At 36.9% G+C, this 23,425-nt stretch overlaps 2 protein-coding genes across 51 annotated transcripts in view; both read right to left on the bottom strand.

The window, feature by feature from the left end:
• The window catches only part of LOC147120302 (titin-like), a 359,546-nt gene that overhangs the window by 249,985 nt on the left and 86,136 nt on the right, over positions 1-23,425 (bottom strand). For 45 of the 50 annotated variants that reach the window (XM_085986008.1, XM_085986052.1, XM_085986054.1 and 42 more), the window contains 2 exons: positions 2,021-6,298; positions 758-1,036 (listed from right to left, as the gene is read on the bottom strand). In XM_085986008.1, coding sequence (XP_085842134.1) covers positions 758-1,036; positions 2,021-6,298 — 4,557 coding nt within the window. Of the gene's footprint in view, positions 1-757; positions 1,037-2,020; positions 6,299-23,425 lie in introns of those variants that run through there. The other 5 variants (XM_085986058.1, XM_085986059.1, XM_085986061.1 and 2 more) reach the window with 2 other exon arrangements.
• Positions 6,906-23,423, bottom strand: LOC147120303 (uncharacterized). The gene is made up of 3 exons (XM_085986062.1): positions 22,299-23,423; positions 16,318-22,152; positions 6,906-16,207 (listed from the first exon to the last, which is right to left on the bottom strand). The coding sequence occupies exons 1-3, from the start codon at positions 22,408-22,410 to the stop codon at positions 12,702-12,704; spliced, it is 9,453 nt and encodes a 3,150-aa protein (XP_085842188.1). The 5' UTR covers positions 22,411-23,423; the 3' UTR covers positions 6,906-12,701.

Genomic DNA, 23,425 nt, shown 5'->3' with positions numbered 1-23,425 from the left:
AAAGATTAGGGCTCTCACATGGGGAAAAGGCAATAAAGATGGACAAACTTAAAAAAAAAAATTATTTGTAAAGTTTCTTAAAAATGTAAATTTTTATTAAACTGGACAAATTTCACACTGCGCAAAATTAAAATTCATTTTCTAGGCCCTTAACATTTGTTTAGCAGTAATAACATTGTCAAAACCCCAATTACACCTAATCACTTTGGGTCTAACTTTTAGTGGGGAATTTAACAGCGTATTTACTGCGGAAGAGCTGACGTTTTGGTCAGTTTCAATGACTTGGCTGATTAAACAGATTGCTGGCTCTGTTGGGGTGGGGGGAGGGGGAGCGAGCACAGTGTAGCCTGTTTCGGAGCTGTCAATGATGTGGCCGCAACTTTGGGATTGCCGCAAGCGCCTGCACCAAATCCTGAGTTGCGGTCACTTTCAAAGACGGAATGATGGCGAAAGCTGCCATAAGTGAAGCAGATATTTTTGTCAGTATAAGAGAACACAACAATGAATTTATAAAAACAAAGCACAAAAGATGATGGGCATAATTATTAAATATGAAAATGCCTTGCAAAAAGTAAACATTTTCGATAATTAAACTATTAAAAAAATGTCAAGAAGTATGTGGTTACTTTTGGAAGTGAACAATCATTCTGTGCTCATGTAAAGTAAATAGAGATGTGAAACCATCCAAACCTTTTAAGATCAATCAAATTGAAAATTAATTGTTAAAATGAAACACAACAGTTCGAGCATAACTTACCAGTCACAATCAGTTTAGCTGTGCTGCTTACACTGCCACTCTGGTTTGACGCTCTGCAGGTGTATTCACCACAGTCAATTAGCTGCGGCTTCAAAAGCTTCAAGATGGAGATATATTTCTCGGTTACAATGCTGTATTTTTCACTGTCACGAAGTTCAGCTCTTGCTCGGAACCACTGGAACCTCACATCAGGAATAGGGTCAACCTCACATTCAAACTGAGAAGCCTGTCCAACTATCACCTCCAGTAATTCAATCTTCCTCTTGAAAGCTGGAGGCACTACAGATTTAAATATAAAAAAAGATTGTAAGAAGATTGCAACAGTAAACCGTAATTTTTAGCACAGGGTTTAGACGTGGCCCCCTGAAATTCAAGGATGGATGAGTGAAGGGTGACAGAAACTAACAATCCAAGGAGTGACTGTGGAGAAGAAATGATTGTTAAAGGTGTTAGCTGACCAGTAGTTGTGCTCAACGTAGTAAATAGTAATAATTCAATGAATGAAATTCAAGATTTATTGACATGTGTGGTGCCCATAGAAGCATGCAAGTAATTGATACATCTATGAAATGTTTTTTCCTAGGAAAAAGTAGATGAAAAAAGGTGATATTAAGTTTTAGGAAGAAATGCAATGTTCAGTTGTCTTATCGTTATGACAAAGTGGTGATAATGATAAAAATCTAGCAACTCCTTAAATGTGGATATGGGGATGAAAGCAGTATTAGTTATGTTAGTAGAAACTTAAAAAAACATGGCTGATGTTAATCAATAGTTAATTTTAAAGTACAAGAGGGCAAAAGGGAATAATATATTCACAATAAGTTTTAAACATAGCATTAAGTTTTAAACATAGCATTAAGCTTTAAAGGCTACTTATTATCGGCAGTGAAAGCATGTGAAGATCGCATCATCAAGTCAGAATGTAATTTTCATTTAAAGTAATACGTAACCTTATTACATTTTCTATAGCAATGATATTAAGTTTTAAAATTTGTGATGTAAAATATTTGTGCAATTAACTGATGTGGTCATATCAGGCTTTGACTGCATAGTATCTAGATAGACAACCAGGTAATGCAATCACTCTTTTACCTTTAAAATAAGGAAGGGAGGAAGAGGAAAAAGGAAGACAGGAAAGGAAGGAAGGATTTAGTCATGTTAATTTATTAGCATAAACTAATACCAAAAGTTAACTATATAGTTAGTTCAATGTATTAGCTTTTGAAGTGCATATTAACAAAGATTCTATCCCCATAATCCAACCTCTTATAACAACTGTGAGTTTTGCAGAGGTAGTTGCTTTTCCAGCTTCATTCAGTGCCTCACAGACATATTCTCCTTGATGTTCCTCTTTCTGTACTTTGTTGATTATAAGTGAGTAAGTGTCAAGTTCTTGCAAACATTTGAACTCATTTTTTGAAGTGATTTGCTTCCCATTGATATACCAATTTACCTTTTTAACTTTTGTTATGACTGTGCTAAATTTTACTTTGCTACCGTCATCTACAGTGATATCTGTAAGCCCTTCAGTAATTACTGGATTGTCTTTGGCAATTTTTATTAGTGTTTTGCCTGGCTTTCTCGGTTTAGAAACGCTAGTAACTATAATTTCCTCCATTTTCTTCTCTTTTTTGAGAATTTCCGTTGGCTGTTCTACTGGAACAGGTGCTGAAGGGGCATCTGTAGTAATTATCGCGCCACCAACATCTCTTATGTGACTCACTACTGCCACTTTTCCAACTGTTTCTACAGATTTAAACTCCTGAATTAAACCCTTTGATTCAGTGGTTACTGTCATTTCTTGAGTTTTTGATTTCTGAGAAATAGCTTCAGTTGACTCACTCAACGCTGATTTATCTGCCAAAACTGAAGTATACGAAGTTGCAGGTTGCTCTTTCACTGCCTGAGCCGCCTTACTGAAATGTATTAGCAATGCTTCATCATCCCTAACCTCTTCAGCATGCTGCATTACAATCTGCTCTGCACCAATGAAAGATTGCACAAGAGTTTTAGACTGGCTTTTAATTTTAGCCAGATGCTGTTCCTCTTTGGACATATGCTCCACAAATTCCCCACTGATCTGTTTTCTCATTGTATGAGAAAACAGGGTAGTTTCCGGCTCTTTTTTGGACGGAACATCTATAATCTGTGCTTGAGGTACTGCTTTCTTTAAGATTACAGGGTGCTCTTGGGTAACTGTAGCTTGTACTAACTCTATTGTCTGCGTTTTCAGTTCAGCTGTATGCATCCCATACCTAGCCACATCCAAGGTGCTTTCACCAATGTTGACAGTCTCAACAACAGCTGAGGTCATCTCTTTGGCAGGAGTAATGCTGATGTACAATTTTTCTAGTCTATCAGTTGGCACTGGAATTGTACCTAGTTGCTCAGCTAGCAAAGCATGCTGCTGTTCGCGAGTAATAGAATGGAAAGCAGCTGTCAATTCCTTTCTTAAGTCAGCTTTTTGAGGGTATTCTCCTTCAAAAGACAGAGTTATATCTATGGGAGGACTGACATTAGTAATCTGGTATGTATATAAAGTGTACTTAGGTTCTTTTTGAACTTTTAATTCCTTAATCTCCACCTTTTCTATGTTGCCCAGTAAGATAGAAGAAAGAACACGAGGCTCACTTGCTAAAGCAGATTGCAGTGCTTTCTTAATCTGTATACCTGCATCTAAGGTGACTGCTTTGGGAACTTCAACCTTAAATGCCAGTTCTTTATGGAATGCATCACTTTCTTGTATTGCATGAGCCTGTAGGGCTTGATCTGGCTGTTTCTCTACCTTCAGAGTTGTTTGCTCTGATTTCTTAATATCTGAAGAATGTTCCTCTTCAATGAGTTGTTTTTCTTGAAGCAACAATGGAAATCTTACTGACTGTCCCTCTTGGATTCTTGCTGCAAAATCTTCTTCTGCAACCTCTAACATACTGGTATTTTCTACAGACATTGCCTTTTCTTTAACCTGCACAGAAACTGAAGGTAGCTTTGGTTCATATTTACCTTCACAGGTTGCTGTACCTAGGGCTTTAAAAATGGCAACAGAACCATCTTCCACTATCTTGCTCTCTGTTATAGTACTGAACTGTTTGACTGTGTGATCCAACTTATTTATTACTGCACGCTGTTCTTTTTCCCTAACGGTAAAAGTTTTCTCCTTTGATATCTGCATTGGTACAGTTACAGACGGGAGATACTTTAGTGGCAGTGGCTCAGTTTTGACTTCAGACTGTAAACTTTTAACTTCCATTTCAAGGGTTTTAGTTTGTTCCGCTGACAGTTCTGTTTTCTCTTCCACAGCAGAAGCATAGCTGTACGCTTTCTCAAGTTTGTCTGCTGCAATAAGAGCAGTTGGTTTTTCATAAGGTAGTCTACCTTCCTTTTGAAGGATGCACACAGTCTCTACAGAATGAGGATATAAAGACACATGTTCTTTTGTAGATTTAATTGTGATGGTATCTTTAACATCAGATAACTGAGTTGTGTATTCGTAAGGTATAAGGTGCTGTTCTTCTGATAGTAATGAATGTAGCAATGTTGGGCTCTTCCTCATGTCAGCTTTCTCTTCTGTCGGTACTTCAAAAGTAAATGTTGTTTCTCTGGGGAGAGTGTCTTGTCCCTTGACAATCTGTAAATGCAAAGGCTTCTTTTCTTCTTTTTTTGATGTCAATGAGATTGCACTATCTAACCCAATTATTATTTCGGTATGTTCACTTGTGAGCTGTTGTTTTTCTTCTGCAGTTAAAGCAGTTTTCACAAGTTTATCTTTCATAAATGAAGCTTGTTGCACTTCAGCTTTTTGTACTTTAAATACAGATTCCTTTGGTAATGATTTCTGAATTTCAGTAACAGATGTTAAGAATGGTTTTGGTAATTCTTTTAATGACTTTGCTTCTCTTGCTGCATCTAATGCTTGTATGTCTTTTGTCATTTCAGCCCTTATATTTTTCTTCTCTGTTGCTACAGCTGTATGAACCTCCATTTTTCTTTCTTTTTGTATTTCACCTTTCTGTAACTCGGGAACTTCAAAAACAAACAAAGCTTCTTTGGGGGGTTCTTGATGTCCCTCAACTTTGTAACTGTGCAAAGAGTGCTTTGAATCTGTTTTTGACATTATTTCTTTTTCTACAATATTAAGAGTTGCCGTCTTAGAGCTGGGAATTAGATGTTTTTTCTCAGCCAACAATGGGTACAAGATACTTGTTTCTTGTGTCTTTGCTTTAGCAGCTGTAGTAGGCTTAAAGATGGCGTCCTTCGGAATTACAGTTTTTTCAACTGTGGGCAAACAAAGGGCAGGGTCTGGCTGTACTTCAGTGCTTGATAATTCAAATATTGGTGGACTTTCAATTGGTTCATAATGTTGCTCTATGAAGCCTAGACTCTCTTGTGTAGTTTGAGAATGCATTATCATCTGTCTCTTTCCTGTAATTGCTGCTTCTGCAGCAGAGACAGCCACCTCATGCAACATGCCTGCCTGTTCACTGTGGACAGAATGTTTATCTTCGGAGGCTATTGTATACACCAAACGATCCCTGTCCTGTAATTCAGCCTGAGCATCACCAGGTAATTTTACCATGAATAAACGTGACTCTGTGGCGTGATCACTTACAGATTTTTTGTATGTCTTAGTATGGTGCTTTTGAACTACTTCCTGCTTTGTATGCTCAATAGTAGCAAAAGTATCACTGAACACAATTAGCTCTGCAGTGCAAGTTGTTTCGCCAAATGGGTTAAATGCTTTGCAGGAATACAAGCCACTATCCTCTTTCTGTGCATTATTAACAGTTAATGAACCTGAGCCGTCAGGATTATAACTAAGGTTGCAATGCAAACTCTGATGAATCTGGTAACTTCCCCTATACCAAAGTACCTCTGGCATTGGTTCTCCTATCACTACATACTCAAATCTAGCAGGCAGCCCTTTTGGGCACTGCAAAGATTTAAGTTCTTTGAAAAAATGTGGTGGCTGACCCGTAGGTATGGTTTCTGCCTGTAGCATTGTCACAGCTTCCTTTGACAGTGCCTCTTTACATATCTTTTTTTCTGATAGTTTTGCAACTGGAGGCTTTGCAGATGATTTCCTAAACCCTCCCATACCTTCCTTTAATTTGATCTTCAGATATGCACTACATGAAATCTCTCCAAGTACATTAGTAGCTGTGCAGGTATATTCTCCCTCATCTGTAAATTTTGTATAAGGTATAATTAGACTATATTCATCCCTATCATAAACAAACTTGTAATTTGATGAAGGAGTCAATTTTTTACTGTTATAAAACCACTGAATAGAGGGTTTTGGGAATCCAGTAATAGTGACAGAGAATTTAGCTACATCTTCCACAACTACCTCAATACTAGAAATATGTTTGATGAATACTGGCACTGCTTTTAACGGCTTAGCATCAGTTTTTATGTCCGAAATGCTGGAAAGAACTGCAGTTTCAGGTTTGAGTTCAAATGTTTTATCTGACACATGAAGGTCACTGCTGTAGAAATCTTCCCTCTCATCTTCAGCAGCGATGGTAACAGAGCTAGAAAATTCTGCATAAGAAATAAGATGGTTAAATTTAGAAAGCATGTTGATTGTGAGTGTTGCTTCTTAATACTGGAAACTGAAAAAAAATCACAAAAATTAATAGTGTAACTTTGCGTGTGAAACTCTTTTTGCTTCAAATGAATAAAATTTTGTAATAGCCTTCTTTAAATATTTATCTTCAATCTATACATGTAATGGGATCCATTGATTGTGAATACAATTAGGTCAGACAAAGAGAGAGCAATTTTTTTGCCTAAAGCTACTTTTAACATCACACCAGCAACTTAAAAACCCAACTTCATATTTCAAGTTAAAACTGAACTATTTAAAATAATATTTATTGAGATTTGTAGATGCTAAATGTGTGTTTTCTGAAAAACCAGAGTAATTATTTACAATGAAAAGATTTAATGCCAGATCTATATTCTCCATTTCTTATTCAAAGTGAGTAAAAAGGAACTCTGTAGAATGAGGTTTGGTGGAATGGAATGGAATGGAATCTTGAAATGGGAACATTACACAATTCCACTCTAGGGCAGTCATGCTGGTAAATGTTATTTATTACTATACAAAAATGTATTGCATGCTACAAATTTAGAAAAGGCTTGAGAATAATTTCTAATATAAACTTTATTCCATCACTGAAATACATATTTTTCAATCAAATAAATCAGGTTTGAACATTAAGTCGTACCACAAGCAAGCTAAAAGAAAAATGCATTCCTACTTTTACTTTAGTAATAGCATGATCAGTACTATAATTTTCATAGTCTGCTAAGTTTCAGGCTAAAAAATAACACAGGTATCATTTATAAACCTTGTCAATCTATTGGTAACCCAAAGTTGCCTAAACTATGACTGATTAAACCAATATCTAACTTTGGTTTACTTGGTTAAAAACAGCTTACTAAGCCAGGGACTGTTCCAGTGGTGCAGAGGATAAATGCAACATTTGTATAGCGCTGTACCATACAAAGCAAGCAGATCCCAGCTTCAATCCCTGATTTATGCTGAGTAAACCTCTCTTACCTAGGTAGCAATGAGGTGCGAAAATTGGCTTCAGCATCTTCAGGCTATGGCAAAAGAAAAACAGCCAAGGTTCCTGCTCCTGATTGCAACTGGAAGTATGTGTGTGGATATCAGTTAAGTGCAGGATAACATTCACTGTGTTGGCTCCACAGTCAAATAATTTAGCAACACGCACTGTCCACTGTAGAACAGCCAGTTGTGCAAGATACCAGGGAGCCACTACTACCTGTGGAACTGCATCTTATCATGAACTACTATCTTCCAGATAGGAGGGATAAGCGAAAGAAAATATACCTTACATATCAATTACATTATTACTTGACAACAAAACCAGAGGTACTATCGTCCATTAGGCTACACAGCATTAGAACGTTATATAATAAATACAATATATAGCAACAGAAACCTGTACAAGGAATGAATGATGTCAGTGTTAAAGAGTTTCTTCTCACCAAGATGGAAGTCTTACTTTTTTCATTCATCATGCCTTAAATCATGTCAAATGTGGCAGATAAAATATGGAAAACAATGCATGCTTTCACACAACTAGATTGTTATACTTGCGATAACATAATTGACAGAAACATATTGATCAAAACATTAATTTATGTTTATATCATGAAAGACAGCATTTTTTAAATCTTGGAATATCAATAAATTGACCATGTACTTGTAAAATTCAAACCACTAAAGCTTGTTCTTTGCTACCAAACAATTTACATATTTTGGACAAATTGTTAAACACTCATTACAATAGAATAACTTCATTTTAAATGTAAAATTAACAAATTAGAAAGTAAGTATTAAAATGATAATGATAATCAAAGATGTGACCCAAACATACAAATGCAATTTGATTATTTGCAAACTCATTGAAGACTGAATTTCTATTGTAGCTTTCAAATTACTCTGAAATCATCTGTATTATGTCATGGTTTTAGTCTCTGGACCCACTGAATATAAATTTTTACTACCCTACTTTCACAATTTTGGAAACTGCTCAAAAGATTCAACTGACTGACTAGCTAATAATTCTCAGGACACATTAAAATCCATTGTGGTATATGGTGTACTTCCTCCAACAGCAACTGTGGCAACACATAGCAATGTGTCCTGCAGCTCCAGAAATAGTACTCATAATCCAACACTATGCACTTCTGGCCCTGAACAATCTCTCAAGCCTTTCTGACCTCCAAACACTGGCCCTAAAGTTAACAAATACAACAGGGTAACAAGAAAAACACTGAATGAATCAAACTTTGAACATTTTGAATGGCTAGCCTATGTGGTGATGTAGCACACAGGTGCTCTAATGAACTATACCACAGATTGGCAGGGTGTGGTTTGTACATGGGATTCCCTACACAAGTTTTTGACCTCAGTCATAAAGATAACAGGAAGGCAAGTTAGGACTGCCAAGCACTTTCTCATTGGTAAGATAGGAAAGTCAGGTAAAAAGAGTCATGTGGGCTCTGTGCACTTTCTAGCTATAAAGATCTGGGACCAGGTAGGTCCTTCTCTATTTTAGCTGAGAAATAGTGCATGCATGGGGGACCTAAAAGATAAGAAAAAAATAAATAAAAGTGGGAGTATATAATAAATGAAATCAGACTTACCAAAGCTTTGAGAATACCTCCGTATTATAGCCACAAGAAACTATCCTGTCATGTCCCTTGCAGTAGTTCTGTCCTGATGCATAGATTCCATTCAAGAACCGTGGCTCACAATTATGAAAGCATCCATCCTAGTCCTTCATATGATCATTAGTATCCATTTCAGGTCCCTCTATCACAATCCCTTGGCTTGATCTTCCCTCCATAGCATCAGACAGTATCCAGAGATGACATTTCCACATAGTTCAAAGTTGTCAGGTACCAATTTGCCAATATTAAAATATTAGGCAAGAAATTGCTGTTGGTGATATTAGCAGATGAATGTTTAACATGTTATATGACATTCCTCTGCAGGGTATTTTAATTGAAGCATTAGACCAGTTACTGTGACTGTAATAATTGTGTTTTGTAGATAACAGAGCATGGGAAAAACCAGTACGAATCCAGTATGAGGTGGTTTTGGTGGCGTCTCCTGTGTCACTACTACCGCAACTACCATGCTTTATGGGTCTAACAGGACCTATCCCATCAACCAACACATTTTACTCAATATCAAAACCTATGCTCAAGTGAAACTGACAGTAAATGAGATACTTAAGTATGAGCTGCAGAATTAGGTGGCACAATTAGGATACGACATTCCCCTGTTGTTTGAGGGTTTCAGTGAGCTCATGATGCGACTGAACTCCTCCCTAAAGCAATTTTATGTTTTGGAGAAAGACAACTTGAGAATGGATATTGAAATTGACAGCATAGGGGACAAATCACACTGGTGGGATATTGGGCATCAGCACCCCCTTAGGTTCGTATCATTTCACATGCTCTGGTAGTTCGCCAACTTGTAATGATAGTGTATTTGGTATACGTGTAACCTATGTAGTAAGACTTTGATACATAGCCAATTGTATACTCATGCCTATGCCTAACCAACACTAACAAATTAATTGAGCACACCAAAAGAGAAGATCTGAAGCAACGTAGAGGAGACCCCAGGCGGGGTAACATCAGGAAAGATAGAAGAAACAGAGGATACCCCAGGCAGGGCAGAATCAGAACACCGGAACAGTGAATTGAATTTAAGTAAGGGGTCAGATCAGGGCCGTTGCTGCCAGATCGTATGATGCAGCAATAGGAGCAGCGGGCAGAGGAGAAAGGATAGACTGGGACGCTCTAGAAGGCAAGACATATCGGCACGGCCGACATGATGGTTGGCGAAACCCCGGGGTGTCCCCCAGCCATGAGGATAGGCGGTCGGCCCCTGTGAGTGTCATAGTTAGCACCCAGGCCTATAATGAAAAGGGGGATAAAACCTCATTTGTGAAGTGCTCCGTTCCCCTCAATTAGAGGACTCCAATTTGCAGCAACGCTATTCAGAGAATAGATTAAAGTAGTCGAGGAATCAATGTTTAAAACATTTCATCCTCGAGGTGGGGACTTGTACGAAAGGCTGATATTTAAAAATATTTAGTAGACGAGAATCATATATGTATAACTTCCAGTGTAGCCGTTGACCAAATAATATTACCCATAATTACTCCTGGGTAACTAAAAAGCTAAGACTTGTTCAAAATGTAGCTGCAGTCAAAAGCAGTTTTGACTAAGTTTTGATAACAAACAGCCACAGACTGCGAGTGAAAGTTAAATCATTAAATAACATATTATAATGCTGTATAGAACTAATAAAACTAATTGCAATGATATTTAAAAAATAATTAGTATAAGGACATGAAATGAGAGAGATCATGGAGATAAAGTATTTATCTGGTCGATTAAAGTGAGATAGTTTGGATACCTCAAGACTAGTGAAACAGCGCTGATATGGGCCCTTGGTATAAAAGCCTTGTACCAGGGAAGCTAGAAATGAAAGAGATAAAGTAAATTCCAATGGGGTGAAAAACTATAAACAAGATAACACTGAACATGGCAAAGTTGGTGGAAAAATACTGGAAAGGCGGGATGTTACCTTAGTCTGAGTGACAATGGTATTTTGACCATTAGAACCAATTAAAATAGGTGATTTTGTCAAAGACCATATATGGACACTGGCCAAACCAACTTTTGATAAGAAAAAGGTTAAAACCTCGATACGCAAAGAACAACTTTACACAGACATACTGCGAGAACAAAGGAACAGGCTTAAGATGACATCATCTGTGTTCGAGAGGTTCCAGAGACCAAGAGCTGTGAGTTACTCATTAAAACTATCGCCTAATATTAAGTATTAATTATGCTGTAAGCTTAATAAATCTTGATCTATTGCTCAAACATACTGGCTGCTGCCTATTGGTGTCTTGTCCAAGAACTCAGAGATCATTAAGATCTTACAATCCCATTAAAACAGTGGGCAGAGGAATGTAATATAAGCATGTTAAGTGATTGTCCACTAGCATTCCTAACATGAATTTCTAGTCTTTAAATTAAAATACTTTCTAACCCACACTTATGTCCAAATCCACCATGGTACAAAACAGGAAACAGAGCAGGATCCAGACAGAAAAAAACTTTAAATAATTCAGGTATGTGGCATCGGAACTTACTCACAACTTCAGGGCTTGAGTGTAATTTAGTCAAATACACTTTGTATCAAACAGGACTCTGCACTGTATTCTTTATTTATAATTGTCAAACTATACTTTTACTTCTAATATTACAAATTAAAATCTTAAAAATATTCTTTGGCACAATGCATTTCTCCTTTGTTGAATTTTCCAGCTAAATGTGCACTATGTAATGCTTTTTGCCACAAAAAAGTATCAGAGTCCTCAAAGGGTCAACAATAAACCATTCTTTGTATGTTAGCTCACATCTTTAGTTATACTAAATGTTAACAAAAATATTCAGCTATAGTATACCAAGTAGGATAAATGCTCTCGTAATAAGATTTCAATATCTTAACTAATCTTTTAATGGAAACAGGCATGCATTTTGAATTAAATACCTTTAGAAAGCACATTAATGCCTGTACCTGATACTGAAGGATAGGTGTTTGAATGCAAACCTCTGATGAAATTAGTACCTGGGCCTCTACACGTAGAGAATTGTGGAACTCAATTGAGTTTCCAAACACAGCTTCATGCAGAAGCAAGGTATTGGGCCAAAGGAAAGGTAATTCAGAATGACAGAATTTTCCTACATCACTACAGCACTTTCAGAGGAGTTTGGACAGTGTCTTTGAAGCAGATCATACAATTAATCAGGGAAAGTCATATCTGAAGGAGAATACACTAGAAAAAGAATTGCAAAAATTATCGAGTACATCGAAGATGAGGATTTCGGCTAAGTTTACTTAAAAAGTGCTGTGTTAATTCAACAGGACTCTTCAGTGTAACCACATGTATAAATAGCACTTTATGTTTAAAGATGTCAATCAAGCCATTAATGGTTAACCTGCTTGATGTAACCTCCTCAAGTTATCAATACTTTTCGACGCCCTAGTCTTGACCTCAGCCAGGCCTTTTTATATTCTTAGTCCAAAACATTCACTATTTTTACACTAGTTACTTTTCAGCTAATATTTTGAACATCAAAAATCAAAGCTTCACTACTGATAAACCACTCCAGAGTAAAACTATTAGAAATCGCCAAAAATCATCTAAAAATGAACCATTTTTTCAGCAACATTAAACAACGTTCTTAGCATAAGACCAATTAAATGTTCATGTTTGAATTTAGAAAATTCATAAATGTACCATAAATCTAAAAAAAACTACAAGCATCAAATTCTTTATTATTCAAAGTATGTCACAGGACATTCAGAAGTACTGTTTTATACGCAAAGTACTTTTAAAACAGCATCTGTGACTGTAGTCCCAGCTTTGTTAATAGCTTTGCACTTGTACACTCCAGCATCACTTTCTGTAACATTTGCAATGTTCAAATAATGGTGTCCGGAGTCTTTTTCCTCAATGATGTAGTTGGCACCCTCAAGTATTCTGTCATCCACATACCATATTACACTAGGCTTTGGAGTGCCAGTCACAAAGCATTGAAAAGATGCTAAGCTCCCTATAGTTGTGTTACAGTCAAGGAGGGATATTACAAATTTTGGTGGCATTTCTGTCACTTGAAATTCAAATGAACAGGTTTCAGAAGCCTCTGCTTTAAACTGAATAGTCTCCTCCTTGGCAGGCTCAGCAAATACATCAAAACTAATGTTCACACATTTCTCTCCTTTTTCTTCATTTCCCTTCTCAGTTACAGCTATGAGTTTCACTGATTTCTGAGAATCATCTCTACCTTGTTCAAATTCAAACTCAACCTCAATTTCTGAACTCTGGTTGCCATGCAGCAAAGAATCACCAACAACAACATCTAATTCCTGGGGATGTTCTTGAGCACTACCCAGTGATACAGCAGCTACAGCTCTACCACCTGCTTTTGTAAGTGCCATATTTGAATTTGTCACTGCAAGATAACCTCTGCATGTTGTTTCTCCAACGCTATTCACTGTTTTGCAACTGTATATGCCATTGTCAGAAGGACAAACATTGGTTATTTTAAGACTATGAATAGAATTATCTGTTCGAATGTATTTCTTGCCATCCGAAGTTATACGTGTATCATCTTTGAACCACATTATTTCAGGGGTAGGAATACCTGTCACTGAGCATTCAAAGGTTGCATCAGTGTTTTCTGGAATCTCAAGATCAAAAATATGGCTAATAAATCGTGGGGGCATTTCAGTGACTTCAAAGTCAATTTTCACATCTTCATTTTCTTTTGTTATAAAGTCTACATTATGTTCATCAGCAATCATCATAGGAAGGACATCCAGAGAGATAATCATGTTTTTATTGTCAGGAGTGAATTCAGGAATTGTAATAATCTTTATCTGTTTTTCAAATTCCTTCACTTCATGTTCATCAAGTTCAACTTCCAGAAGAATTTCTTGAGGTGAAGGAGATCTTGACGTTTGGCCTTGCTGCACATCAAACTCTATGACATGTTGATGAGTCACTGGTGGTGGCAATGCAACTGATCTTCCATCTTGTGGTAAAACATCCACCTGAGTAATACTTTTGGCTTCTCCTATGATGTTTACAGCATTGCAAATATATTCTCCTTTGTCCTCTCTCTGCATGCTATGAATTACTAACATACACAAATCTCCTTCTCTTTCCAGTTTAATTCTATGATTTGGCTCTAATAATGACTTTCTTCTATACCACTTAACATCTGGAATAGGGCAACCAATTACCTCAATAATAAATGTAAGTGTGCCTCCTTCATAGATCCTTTTTCTGGCAAGCGGTTTGATAAATGCAGGCGGCATTTCATTTCCTTTTGCTTCGGCTTCCTGCGGAGGAGTTGAAAATAGCTCTGATCTTTGCTGTTCAGTAGCTAGACTTACATACTCAAGAGGTGTTGTTTCAATACCCTCATCTATTGGTGTTCTGAAATATTCTGGTGGTGTATAAAACCTCTCTAGTAAAGCACCAGAAGGAGGCCTACCTACAACATTAACTGAAGGCAATCTTTCTGGAGGAGTCACATAGCCAGGAGATTGAGGTGGGGTATGAAATGACTCTACAGACACAGCAGATCTGAAATTTTCAGAAGCCAAGGGTGGTGTATAAAATCTTTCATTCTCTACTACTTCATCGCTAATTGTACTGCTGATTTCAATTGACATTTCAGATTCAGGAGAAAGGGAGCGTGTCCACTCTTCATTTTGATTATAGTAGTCATAAACAGCAGCAAATGTTACTTCCTCAACCTCCATCGAAGTCATTCCAGATTCATCATACCCAAATGCCTCATTATTTGCCTCTTCATGAACTGGTGCTTCTTCCTGTCTTGCAGTAAGGAGATACTGTGCAATGGAAACATTCTCACTTCCCTCATCTTTCTTAGACATTGTTTCTATTGGATCTACATTTATGTCACAGATAGTTTGATGAGATATTGAGTCACCACTTAACCTCACTTCTGACACATGTCCTTCTGTCGCTTCTCTATTACTTTCAGCAATTTGCTTAATTACAGTTTCTGGAAATATACTATCCTCATACATTTCTCTTACAAAGGCACATCTGTCTCCTTTTGGTTCTGTTTCTTCTTCCATCTTCCAAACTTCAGATAACTTCTGGTTTTTATCAAGAGAGTGTAAATATTGGCTGACAGAATATGTTTCTTCTACTGCTATTTCTGGCATTTTTTGTCCTGTCACTTCTGAGTCTGTAACCATTTTATTACTAACCTTCTCTAAAGATGAAAATTCATCAACAAAGGAAGTCGCTGAGTCTGTGACTATTTTATTACTTTCCTCCCTTAAAGATGAAATGTTACTTAAAAATTGATCAGAAAAGGAAGTCATTGAGTCTATTACTGCTTCAGTTTTCTCTTCCTTTAAAGATGGAACTTTACTTGAAAGTTCATCTGCAGTGGAAGTCACAGAGCCTCCAGCTTCAGAAATAAAACTAAATGGTTTTTCTTTTATGTTCAATGAAGGAGAAATATCCCTGTTTCCTTCCTGTACTGATAATTGTTTTTGCTGCTCACTGTCTTCTCCCTGTCCCATTTTACTTAGATTAAGTAGAAAACGGCTAACAGATGACTCTGCTTCCTCATCAGATGGCTCAATATCCTTCAGATGGCAAATAAAACTATGCACTGCAGGTTCTATTGTAAGACTAGATATACTCTGTGCTTCTCCATCTTTATTTTTAGCAACACATTTATAGTTCCCTACATCAGATGCTGAAACACCATCAATACATAATCTATACTTTCCTCCACTCTCTTCAAATCGGTGCTTGCTACTATCACAAGTTAAAACTCTGTCATTTTGGATCCATGTAACAACAGGTGTTGGCTCTCCAGAAATTAAACATTCAAACATCACTGATTCTCCTTCTGTACAACAAATCTTATCTAATTCTTTTATAACCTGTGGAGGTTCAGAAATTACATCAAAAGAGAATTTAAATTTATGTTTTGTCTGAGAGGAGGGTTCTTGAGATGGATGCTTGGAATCAAATTCATCTACTTGAAGTAACTCTTTCTGTTCTTCATCTTGCTCTGGTGTTGGAGTTGGAGCAGTTATTTTAATTTCAACAGGTGAAGAAAGCAAAGATAAACTTATAGGACATGGTTGTGGTAATGCAACTTTTGGTAATTGCAAGGTGGATTTTATTACAGTAAGTGGTGCAAAATAAGACTCAATTTCCTTTTCTACCAGCTGGTCAAGATCATCTTCTTCAGTATAGTCCTCTAGTGCTTCAGTCACATGTATATCAAACTTTTTCAAAGATTCTTCAAGCAGCTCTGGCTCTGGAAAATGAATTTTTTTTTTACTTAAATGAAAATCATAATTTGATAAATATTTTATTGCAACATATTTTAAGAAAATAATTTCATAACTAAAGTATGATGAATCTTACCTTGTATTGTAAGGATGCCAGATGTTGTTGCAGTTCCATATTGGTTGAATATTACACATGTATACACTCCTGCGTGATCTTTGCAAGTGCAGCTGATAGTCAATGTAGATATGTTTTCTGTGGAATGAATATCATAATCCCTATTTCGTGGAATTGGGTGTTCATCCTTGTACCAAGTTACAGTAGGTTGTGGGTGCCCATGAAATTGACACTCAAGCGCACACACATCTCCTTGCTTAATTTCAGGAGATGCAACATGATGGAAAAATACAGGTGGGCAATGTTGTCTGAGTTTAATTGTAGGAGTCTCTTGTTTTGGAGATTCCTTTGCAGCTACAAATTTATATTGATGTTCTTGAACTTCTGTTGGTGTCTCTTTCATTAACGAACTGAAGAAATCTGAAGTTTTCTTTTCCTCTGTTAAAGGAGACGGTCTCACTGTTTTGCTGGAATGTTTAACTTTCCATTCATGTTGCGGTTCTTTCTCACTAATTTCAGCTATGCTAATCATTGCTGTCTCTCTGACTGCTGATTGATCAGATGTTCCATGGCCACCTTCCAGTTTCTCTGTCAGGAAGTCTTCATGCATACTGGTAAAACTTTCAAGAACTGTCCCATGGTCTTCCTTAAATTCAGCCTTGCAAGGAGATTCTATTATGTCTACTGGAGATTGCTTTTTCAATGAACTTACATATGTTGCAGTTTCTTTTTTCTCTGGTAAAGGAGAAGGCTTCACCATCCATGTGGAATTCAGAACCTTTGCTTCATATACTGGTTCTTTTTGTCTGATTTTAGCTACACTAATCATCTCAGTCTGTTTTGCCGCTGATTTGGATTGGTCATACATTTCATGACCCTCTTCAGGTTTCTCTGTTAGAAAGCCCTTTTGTACATGGGCAAAACCTCCAGGCCTCTGGTCATAAGATGTCTTATGGTCTTCCATAAGTCCAAATTCATATGGAGGTTCTTTTGCATCCATTGGTGTTTCTTTTATCAATAAACCTAAAAGGGTTGACTCAACGTTTCTGTCTGGTAAAGAAGGTTGCATTATTTGGGTGGCGCTTTTAACCTTGTCTTCACATTCTGGCTCTTTTTGGCTGATTTTAGATATGCTGGTTGCCTCTATTTGTTTGACTACTGGTGTGGGCCTACTGGGCGCACCATGGGCATCTTCAGATTTTTCTGCTACAAAGTCCCTCATCATACTAACAAAACCTCCAGCGAATTGGTCAGGAGGTGTCTTGTGGCCATCCTTAACCTCAGATATATATGGAGGTTCTCTTACTTCTGCTGCTGTTTCTTTCATTGATGAACTGACAAACGTTGAGGTTTCTTTTTTCTCTGTTATACTAGGTCTCAGTATTGAAGTGAAGTCTTTAGCTTTGCCTTCATGCTGTTCTTTTTGTCTGATTTTAGCTACACTAATCATCTCAGTCTGTTTTGCTGCTGATTTGGATCGGTCATACATTTCATGACCGTCTTCAGGTTTCTCTGTTAGAAAGCCCTTTTGTACATGGGCAAAACCTCCAGGCCTCTGGTCATAAGATGTCTTATGGTCTTCATATGGAGGTTCTTTTGCGTCCATTGGTGTTTCTTTTATCAATGAACTTAAAAGGGTTGATGCAACGTTTCTGTCTGGTAAAGAAGGTTGCATTATTTGGATGGTGCTTTTAACCTTGTCTTCACATTCTGGCTCGTTTTGGCTGATTTTAGATATGCTGGTTGCCTCTATTTGTTTGACTACTGGTGCGGGCCTACTGGGCACACCATGGGCATCTTCAGATTTTTCTGTTACAAAGTCCCTCATCATACTAACAAAACCTCCAGCGAATTGGTCAGGAGGTGTCTTGTGGCCATCCTTAACCTCAGATATATATGGAGGTTCTCTTATTTCTGTTGCTATTTCTTTCATTGATGAACTGACAAACGTTGAGGTTTCTTTTTTCTCTGTTATACTAGGTCTCAATATTGAAGTGAAGTCTTTAGCTTTGCCTTCATGCTGTTCTTTTTGTCTGATTTTAGCTACACTAATCATCTCAGTCTGTTTTGCTGCTGATTTGGATCGGTCATACATTTCATGACCCTCTTCAGGTTTCTCTGTTAGAAAACCCTTTTGTACATGGGCAAAACCTCCAGGCCTCTGGTCATAAGATGTCTTATGGTCTTCATATGGAGGTTCTTTTGCATCCACTGGTGTTTCTTTTATCAATAAGCTTAAAAGGGATGACTCAACTCCTCTGTCTGGTAAAGAAGGTTGCATTATTTGGGAGGTGCTTTTAACCTTGTCTTCACATTCTGGCTCTTTTTGGCTGATTTTAGATATGCTGGTTGCCTCTATTTGTTTGACTACTGGTGTGGGCCTACTGGGTGCGGGCCTACTGGGTGCACCATGGGCATCTTCAGATTTTTCTGTTACAAAGTCCCTCATCATACTAACAAAACCTCCAGCGAATTGGTCAGGAGGTGTCTTGTGGCCATCCTTAATCTCAGATATATATGGAGGTTCTCTTATTTCTGTTGCTACTTCTTTCATTGATGAACTGACAAACGTTGAGGTTTCTTTTTTCTCTGTTATACTAGGTCTCAATATTGAAGTGAAGTCTTTAGCTTTGCCTTCATGCTGTTCTTTTTGTCTGATTTTAGCTACACTAATCATCTCAGTCTGTTTTGCTGCTGATTTGGATCGGTCATACATTTCATGACACTCTTCAGGGTTCTCTGTTAGAAAACCCTTTTGTTCATGGGCAAAACCTCCAGGCCTCTGGTCATAAGATGTCTTATGGTCTTCAAATGGAGGTTCTTTTGCATCTATTGGTGTTTCTTTTATCAATGAACTTAAAAGGGTTGATGCAACTTTTCTGTCTGGTAAAGAAGGTTGCATTATTTGGATGGTGCTTTTAACCTTGTCTTCACATTCTGGCTCTTTTTGGCTGATTTTAGATATGCTGATTGCCTCTATTTGTTTAACTACTGGTGTGGGCCTACTGGGTGCACCATGGGCATCTTCAGATTTTTCTGCTACGAAGTCCCTCATCATACTAACAAAACCTCCAGCGAATTGGTCAGGAGGTGTCTTGTGCCCATCCTTAACCTCAGATATATATGGAAGTTCTCTTATTTCTGCTGCTGTTTCTTTCATTGATGAACTGACAAACATTGAGGTTTCTTTTTTCTCTGTTATACTAGGTCTCAGTATTGAAGTGAAGTCTTTTTGGCTGATTTTAGACTCACTAATCACCGACGACTGTTTTACTGCCGACTTGGATTGATCAGGCATTTGGATTCTATGGGTATCTTCAGATATTGTTGCTGGAAAGTCCTTCTCCACATGAATAAAACTTCCAGGCCTTTTATCAGAAGTTGACTCATGTTCTTCATGAACCTCAAATTCATATGGAGGCTCTTTTATTTCCACTGGAGCTTGTTTTATTACTGTTCTGACAAAAGTTGATGTTTCTCTTGTTTTTGCAGTCAAGGGAGAATGTCTCACTGCATGGATGGAATCTATAATCTGTTCTTCATATTGTGAGTTTTTTTGCCTGATTTTGGACATACTAATCGCCTCTGTCTGCCTGACTACTGATGTAGATTGGTCAGATATTTTATGACCACCTTCAGGTTTCTGAGTTAGTAAATCCCTCTGTGTACTAATGAATCTTTCAGGCCATTGTTCCAGAGGTGTCTCATAGTCCAGCTTAACATCAGATTTATATGGAATTTGTTTTGCTTCTTCTGGTGTTTCTTTCATCAAAGAACTGACAAAACTTGAGGTTTCTTTTTTCTCTGGTAAAATAGAGGATATCAGCATCTGGGTATAATCTTTAACTTCGCCTTCATATTGTGCTACTTTTTGGTTGATTTTAGAGACACTTATCATGTCATTTTCTTTGGATGCTGATTCGGTTTGATCAATAATTCTATGGTCAAATCCAGACTTCTGTTTTAGTAAGACACTTCCAGGCCATTGGTCAAGAGGTGTATTAGGGTCTTCTTTCACTTCACCTCTACATGAGGTTTTGCTTATTTTTATTGCATTATCATCCAAAGATGTTCTGAAAAGGGCTGAGGCTTCTTTTTTCCCTGGTAAAGGAGAAGGCATCAGTTCTTGTGTATACTCTCTCACTGTGTCTTCCTTTTCACCGAATCTGGATACATTTATTTCCGTTGCTCTGGAATGGTCAAACATCGAATGGCTATTTTCAGTTTTCTTTGCTAGTGAGTTCTGCATACTTATCAAACTTTCGGACCACTGATCAAAAAGTATCTCATGGTCTTCCTTAAACTCAGACTTACTTGGAGGTTCTTTTATTTCTACTGGAGTTTGTTTTATCAGTGTTCTGACAAATGTTGGGAATTCTTTTTCCTTCAATAACATTTCTGCACACTCAACACTGTCTTCATACTGTGCTGCTTCTTTAATTCGATTTGTTTCTTTGACTGCTGATGTGGAAGGGTCAAACATCTCTCCAGGCCTCTTTGTTAGTAAATCCCTCTGCATAGTAATAACGCCTCCAAACCATTGGCCAGAAAGTGCCTCGGGTTCTTCACAAAGTTCACTCTCTAGTTCTTTTCTTGTATCATATTCTTTCTGAAAATAACATTCATCAGTTTCCTGTTCTTCCAACCAGTATTGATTTTCATGTGACTGGTCTGTTTCTTGAGATAAACCACCTTTCAGAAACTGCTCTTTTAATGACTTTATAACTTTTGTTCTGGAAGATTCTTCAATAATATTTTTTTCAGGGGCTCTTTGTGGTTCTACTTCCTGTGAAGGAAGCCCTACTATCCGTTCCATTCGACGCTGAAATTCAGGGGACTCTTTCTGAAAATAGTCACCAGGAGACTGTATCTGTTCTTGCACAAAATAAGATTTACTATGTTCAAAATCCATGCGATCAAGGTCTCCCACACTTCTGCTGCGCTCTCTGTCTAAATAAGCATAATTGTACTTTAGATGGTCTTCAATTGATGCTGTCCCTAGGTCAAATGAAGCTTCAGAGAGTGCAAGAGAAAATCTTTTTTTCCGTTTAGCTTCACGTAAAAGCTGCAGTTTAATTTTAATGTCTTCATCAATCGAGCTATCCTTGTCGAGAATCCTCCCATATAACCTAGGTGACTGTATTTCTGCAGAGCCAGTAATAAACAGATCATCATGTTTTGTTCTTGCAGATGTCCTTTCAAAATACATTGTACGCATCAGTCTGCTTTTAGAATTTGACTGTTTACGCAAAGCTCCAGGAACCTCATATTTCTTATCAAAGGGAGACCCAACATGTCTGAGATCAACTTTAAGTCTTGCATCCCGTTTTTTAACTAAAGAGTCTATACTTTTGTGAACCATCTCTGATCTTTTCACAAAGCTCAGATAGTTTGCATTTTGTTCTTCTTTAAGTGCAATAAGTAAAGATGCAGTTGATTCTGCTGAGCCCTCAGAGTTTATTGCAAATATTTTATAACTCCCTGAATCTTTCTCTTCTACATTATTGATTTCCAAACTTGAGCTGTGAATGTGCAATGTGCTTTCTGTTTTAATAATCCTTCTTGAATCTTTACGTATAGGTCTGTTGTTATGAAGCCATGCAACTTTTGGTGCTGGACTGGCAACCAGTTTGCAATTAAAAGCAGCTTGCTCTCCTTCCATTACGGATTTGAATTTTAGCTTTTCAGTGAAAGATGGTCTGAAATTCTCAGACCAGGAACTTATAGAAGATGTTCTGCTTGCACAACGATCAGCAGAAACAAGACCCTGATCTAAATAATCTTCAGCGTCAGAAAATGCATCCCGCAGGTTTTCTCTATTTTCCAAATATTCTCTCCCGTCACCAAAAAATAACTCTGCAAAAAAAAAAATCTGTATGAAGTTTCTTAAAAATCACTTCAAAACATTTTAAGAATTAAATTTAGTACAAATCTGAAACATAATGAAATGACAAACTTTATGCATCAGCTTTTTTCACAAATGTTATAAAAAATTCACTCACCATATTTGTTCGAATAAACGCAAGACCATTTTCTTTTTAAAGATTCTGAGCAGGAAAATCGCTCGTTCTTTGTTCCTTCTTCAGACTGTAGCAATTTCTTCTCAAAAATCATATTAGAATGTATATTTTGAAAAAAGCATAAAGTGATCTCATGACAGAATTTTGTTATTTTTTTTAAATGTAAAATCTGTCCCTGTAATGATTTGGGGATATCTAGATTATTACAAGTTCTTACCTGACTTGCAGACAGCAGAATAAACGCCCTTTCTGATCCTTTCGATAGTAGATAAATTTTTCAGCCAGTTTGATAAATATAGTTTTAAGAATTTTAATCATTATAGATAGAAATAAATTCATCCATAACTGTAATCCTTCATAAATTGCATGAGAAGGCGTTTATTCGAACTAATACAGTTGCTAGATTCACAGTGTTATGCAAAAAAAAGCCAGCACACATGAACACATACTGCTATCTGCAAGCCAGTGTAAATACATGAAGATAGACTGATGTCATGTAAATGGAGAAAATAAATGCACAAATGGAAAATATTCTGATCAAATATCCTTTAACAAAATATTGCCTGCAAGTTCTTTAAATACCAGGTGCAATTCTTACTGTAGAGCTCATTAGGAACTCAGAAATAAATAAGACCAACAAAACTACTGACTCAATCAAGTAACCATAAAATAAAATATTAAAATATATTTCTGGGATTCAATCATTAAACAATAAATAGTTGAGAGTTAATTTAAACACTTCTCATTATATCCTTCATAAGCAGATACAACATGTATCTATCTCTATGTATTCCTTTTGCAGTGTATCAATTATGATAAGCAAATCCAAATTGAAATTCAGCTGAAATATGAGGAACTAATACTGGTAAAAAGTAAAGTTGCCTGTAAAATAAATATTGATGTTAAAGGATTTTTTGTTTACATCACAATGAAAATGATGACAACAAACCTGATTTGTAAACAAATCAGACTGACACAGACAACATGCGATTTTTGACATTTTATAATACAGCACAACTTATCGAGATGTCAAAATACCATAGAAATGGAAGTAGTTGGGTCCTAGCATTTCATACAGAATTAAACAAATTTTATCAAATAAAATAATA

The sequence above is a fragment of the Somniosus microcephalus genome, chromosome 4, assembly GCF_052327205.1.
Source record: "Somniosus microcephalus isolate GS21.2 chromosome 4, FLI_Smic_1.0, whole genome shotgun sequence".
Taxonomy (NCBI): Eukaryota; Metazoa; Chordata; class Chondrichthyes; order Squaliformes; family Somniosidae; genus Somniosus; species Somniosus microcephalus.
Note: the sequence above shows the minus strand (reverse complement) of the source record. Positions and strands in the feature narration are given on the sequence as shown.

Excerpts from the sequence above, each read along its gene's own strand:
- LOC147120303 (XM_085986062.1), bottom strand. The coding sequence starts at position 22,410 with ATGATTTTTGAGAAGAAATTGCTACAGTCTGAAGAAGGAACAAAGAAC. Across the intron at positions 22,153-22,298 it reads CGTTTATTCGAACAAATATG|AGTTATTTTTTGGTGACGGG; the intron begins GTGAGTGAATTT and ends TTTTTTTTGCAG. Across the intron at positions 16,208-16,317 it reads TGGCATCCTTACAATACAAG|AGCCAGAGCTGCTTGAAGAA; the intron begins GTAAGATTCATC and ends TTCATTTTCCAG.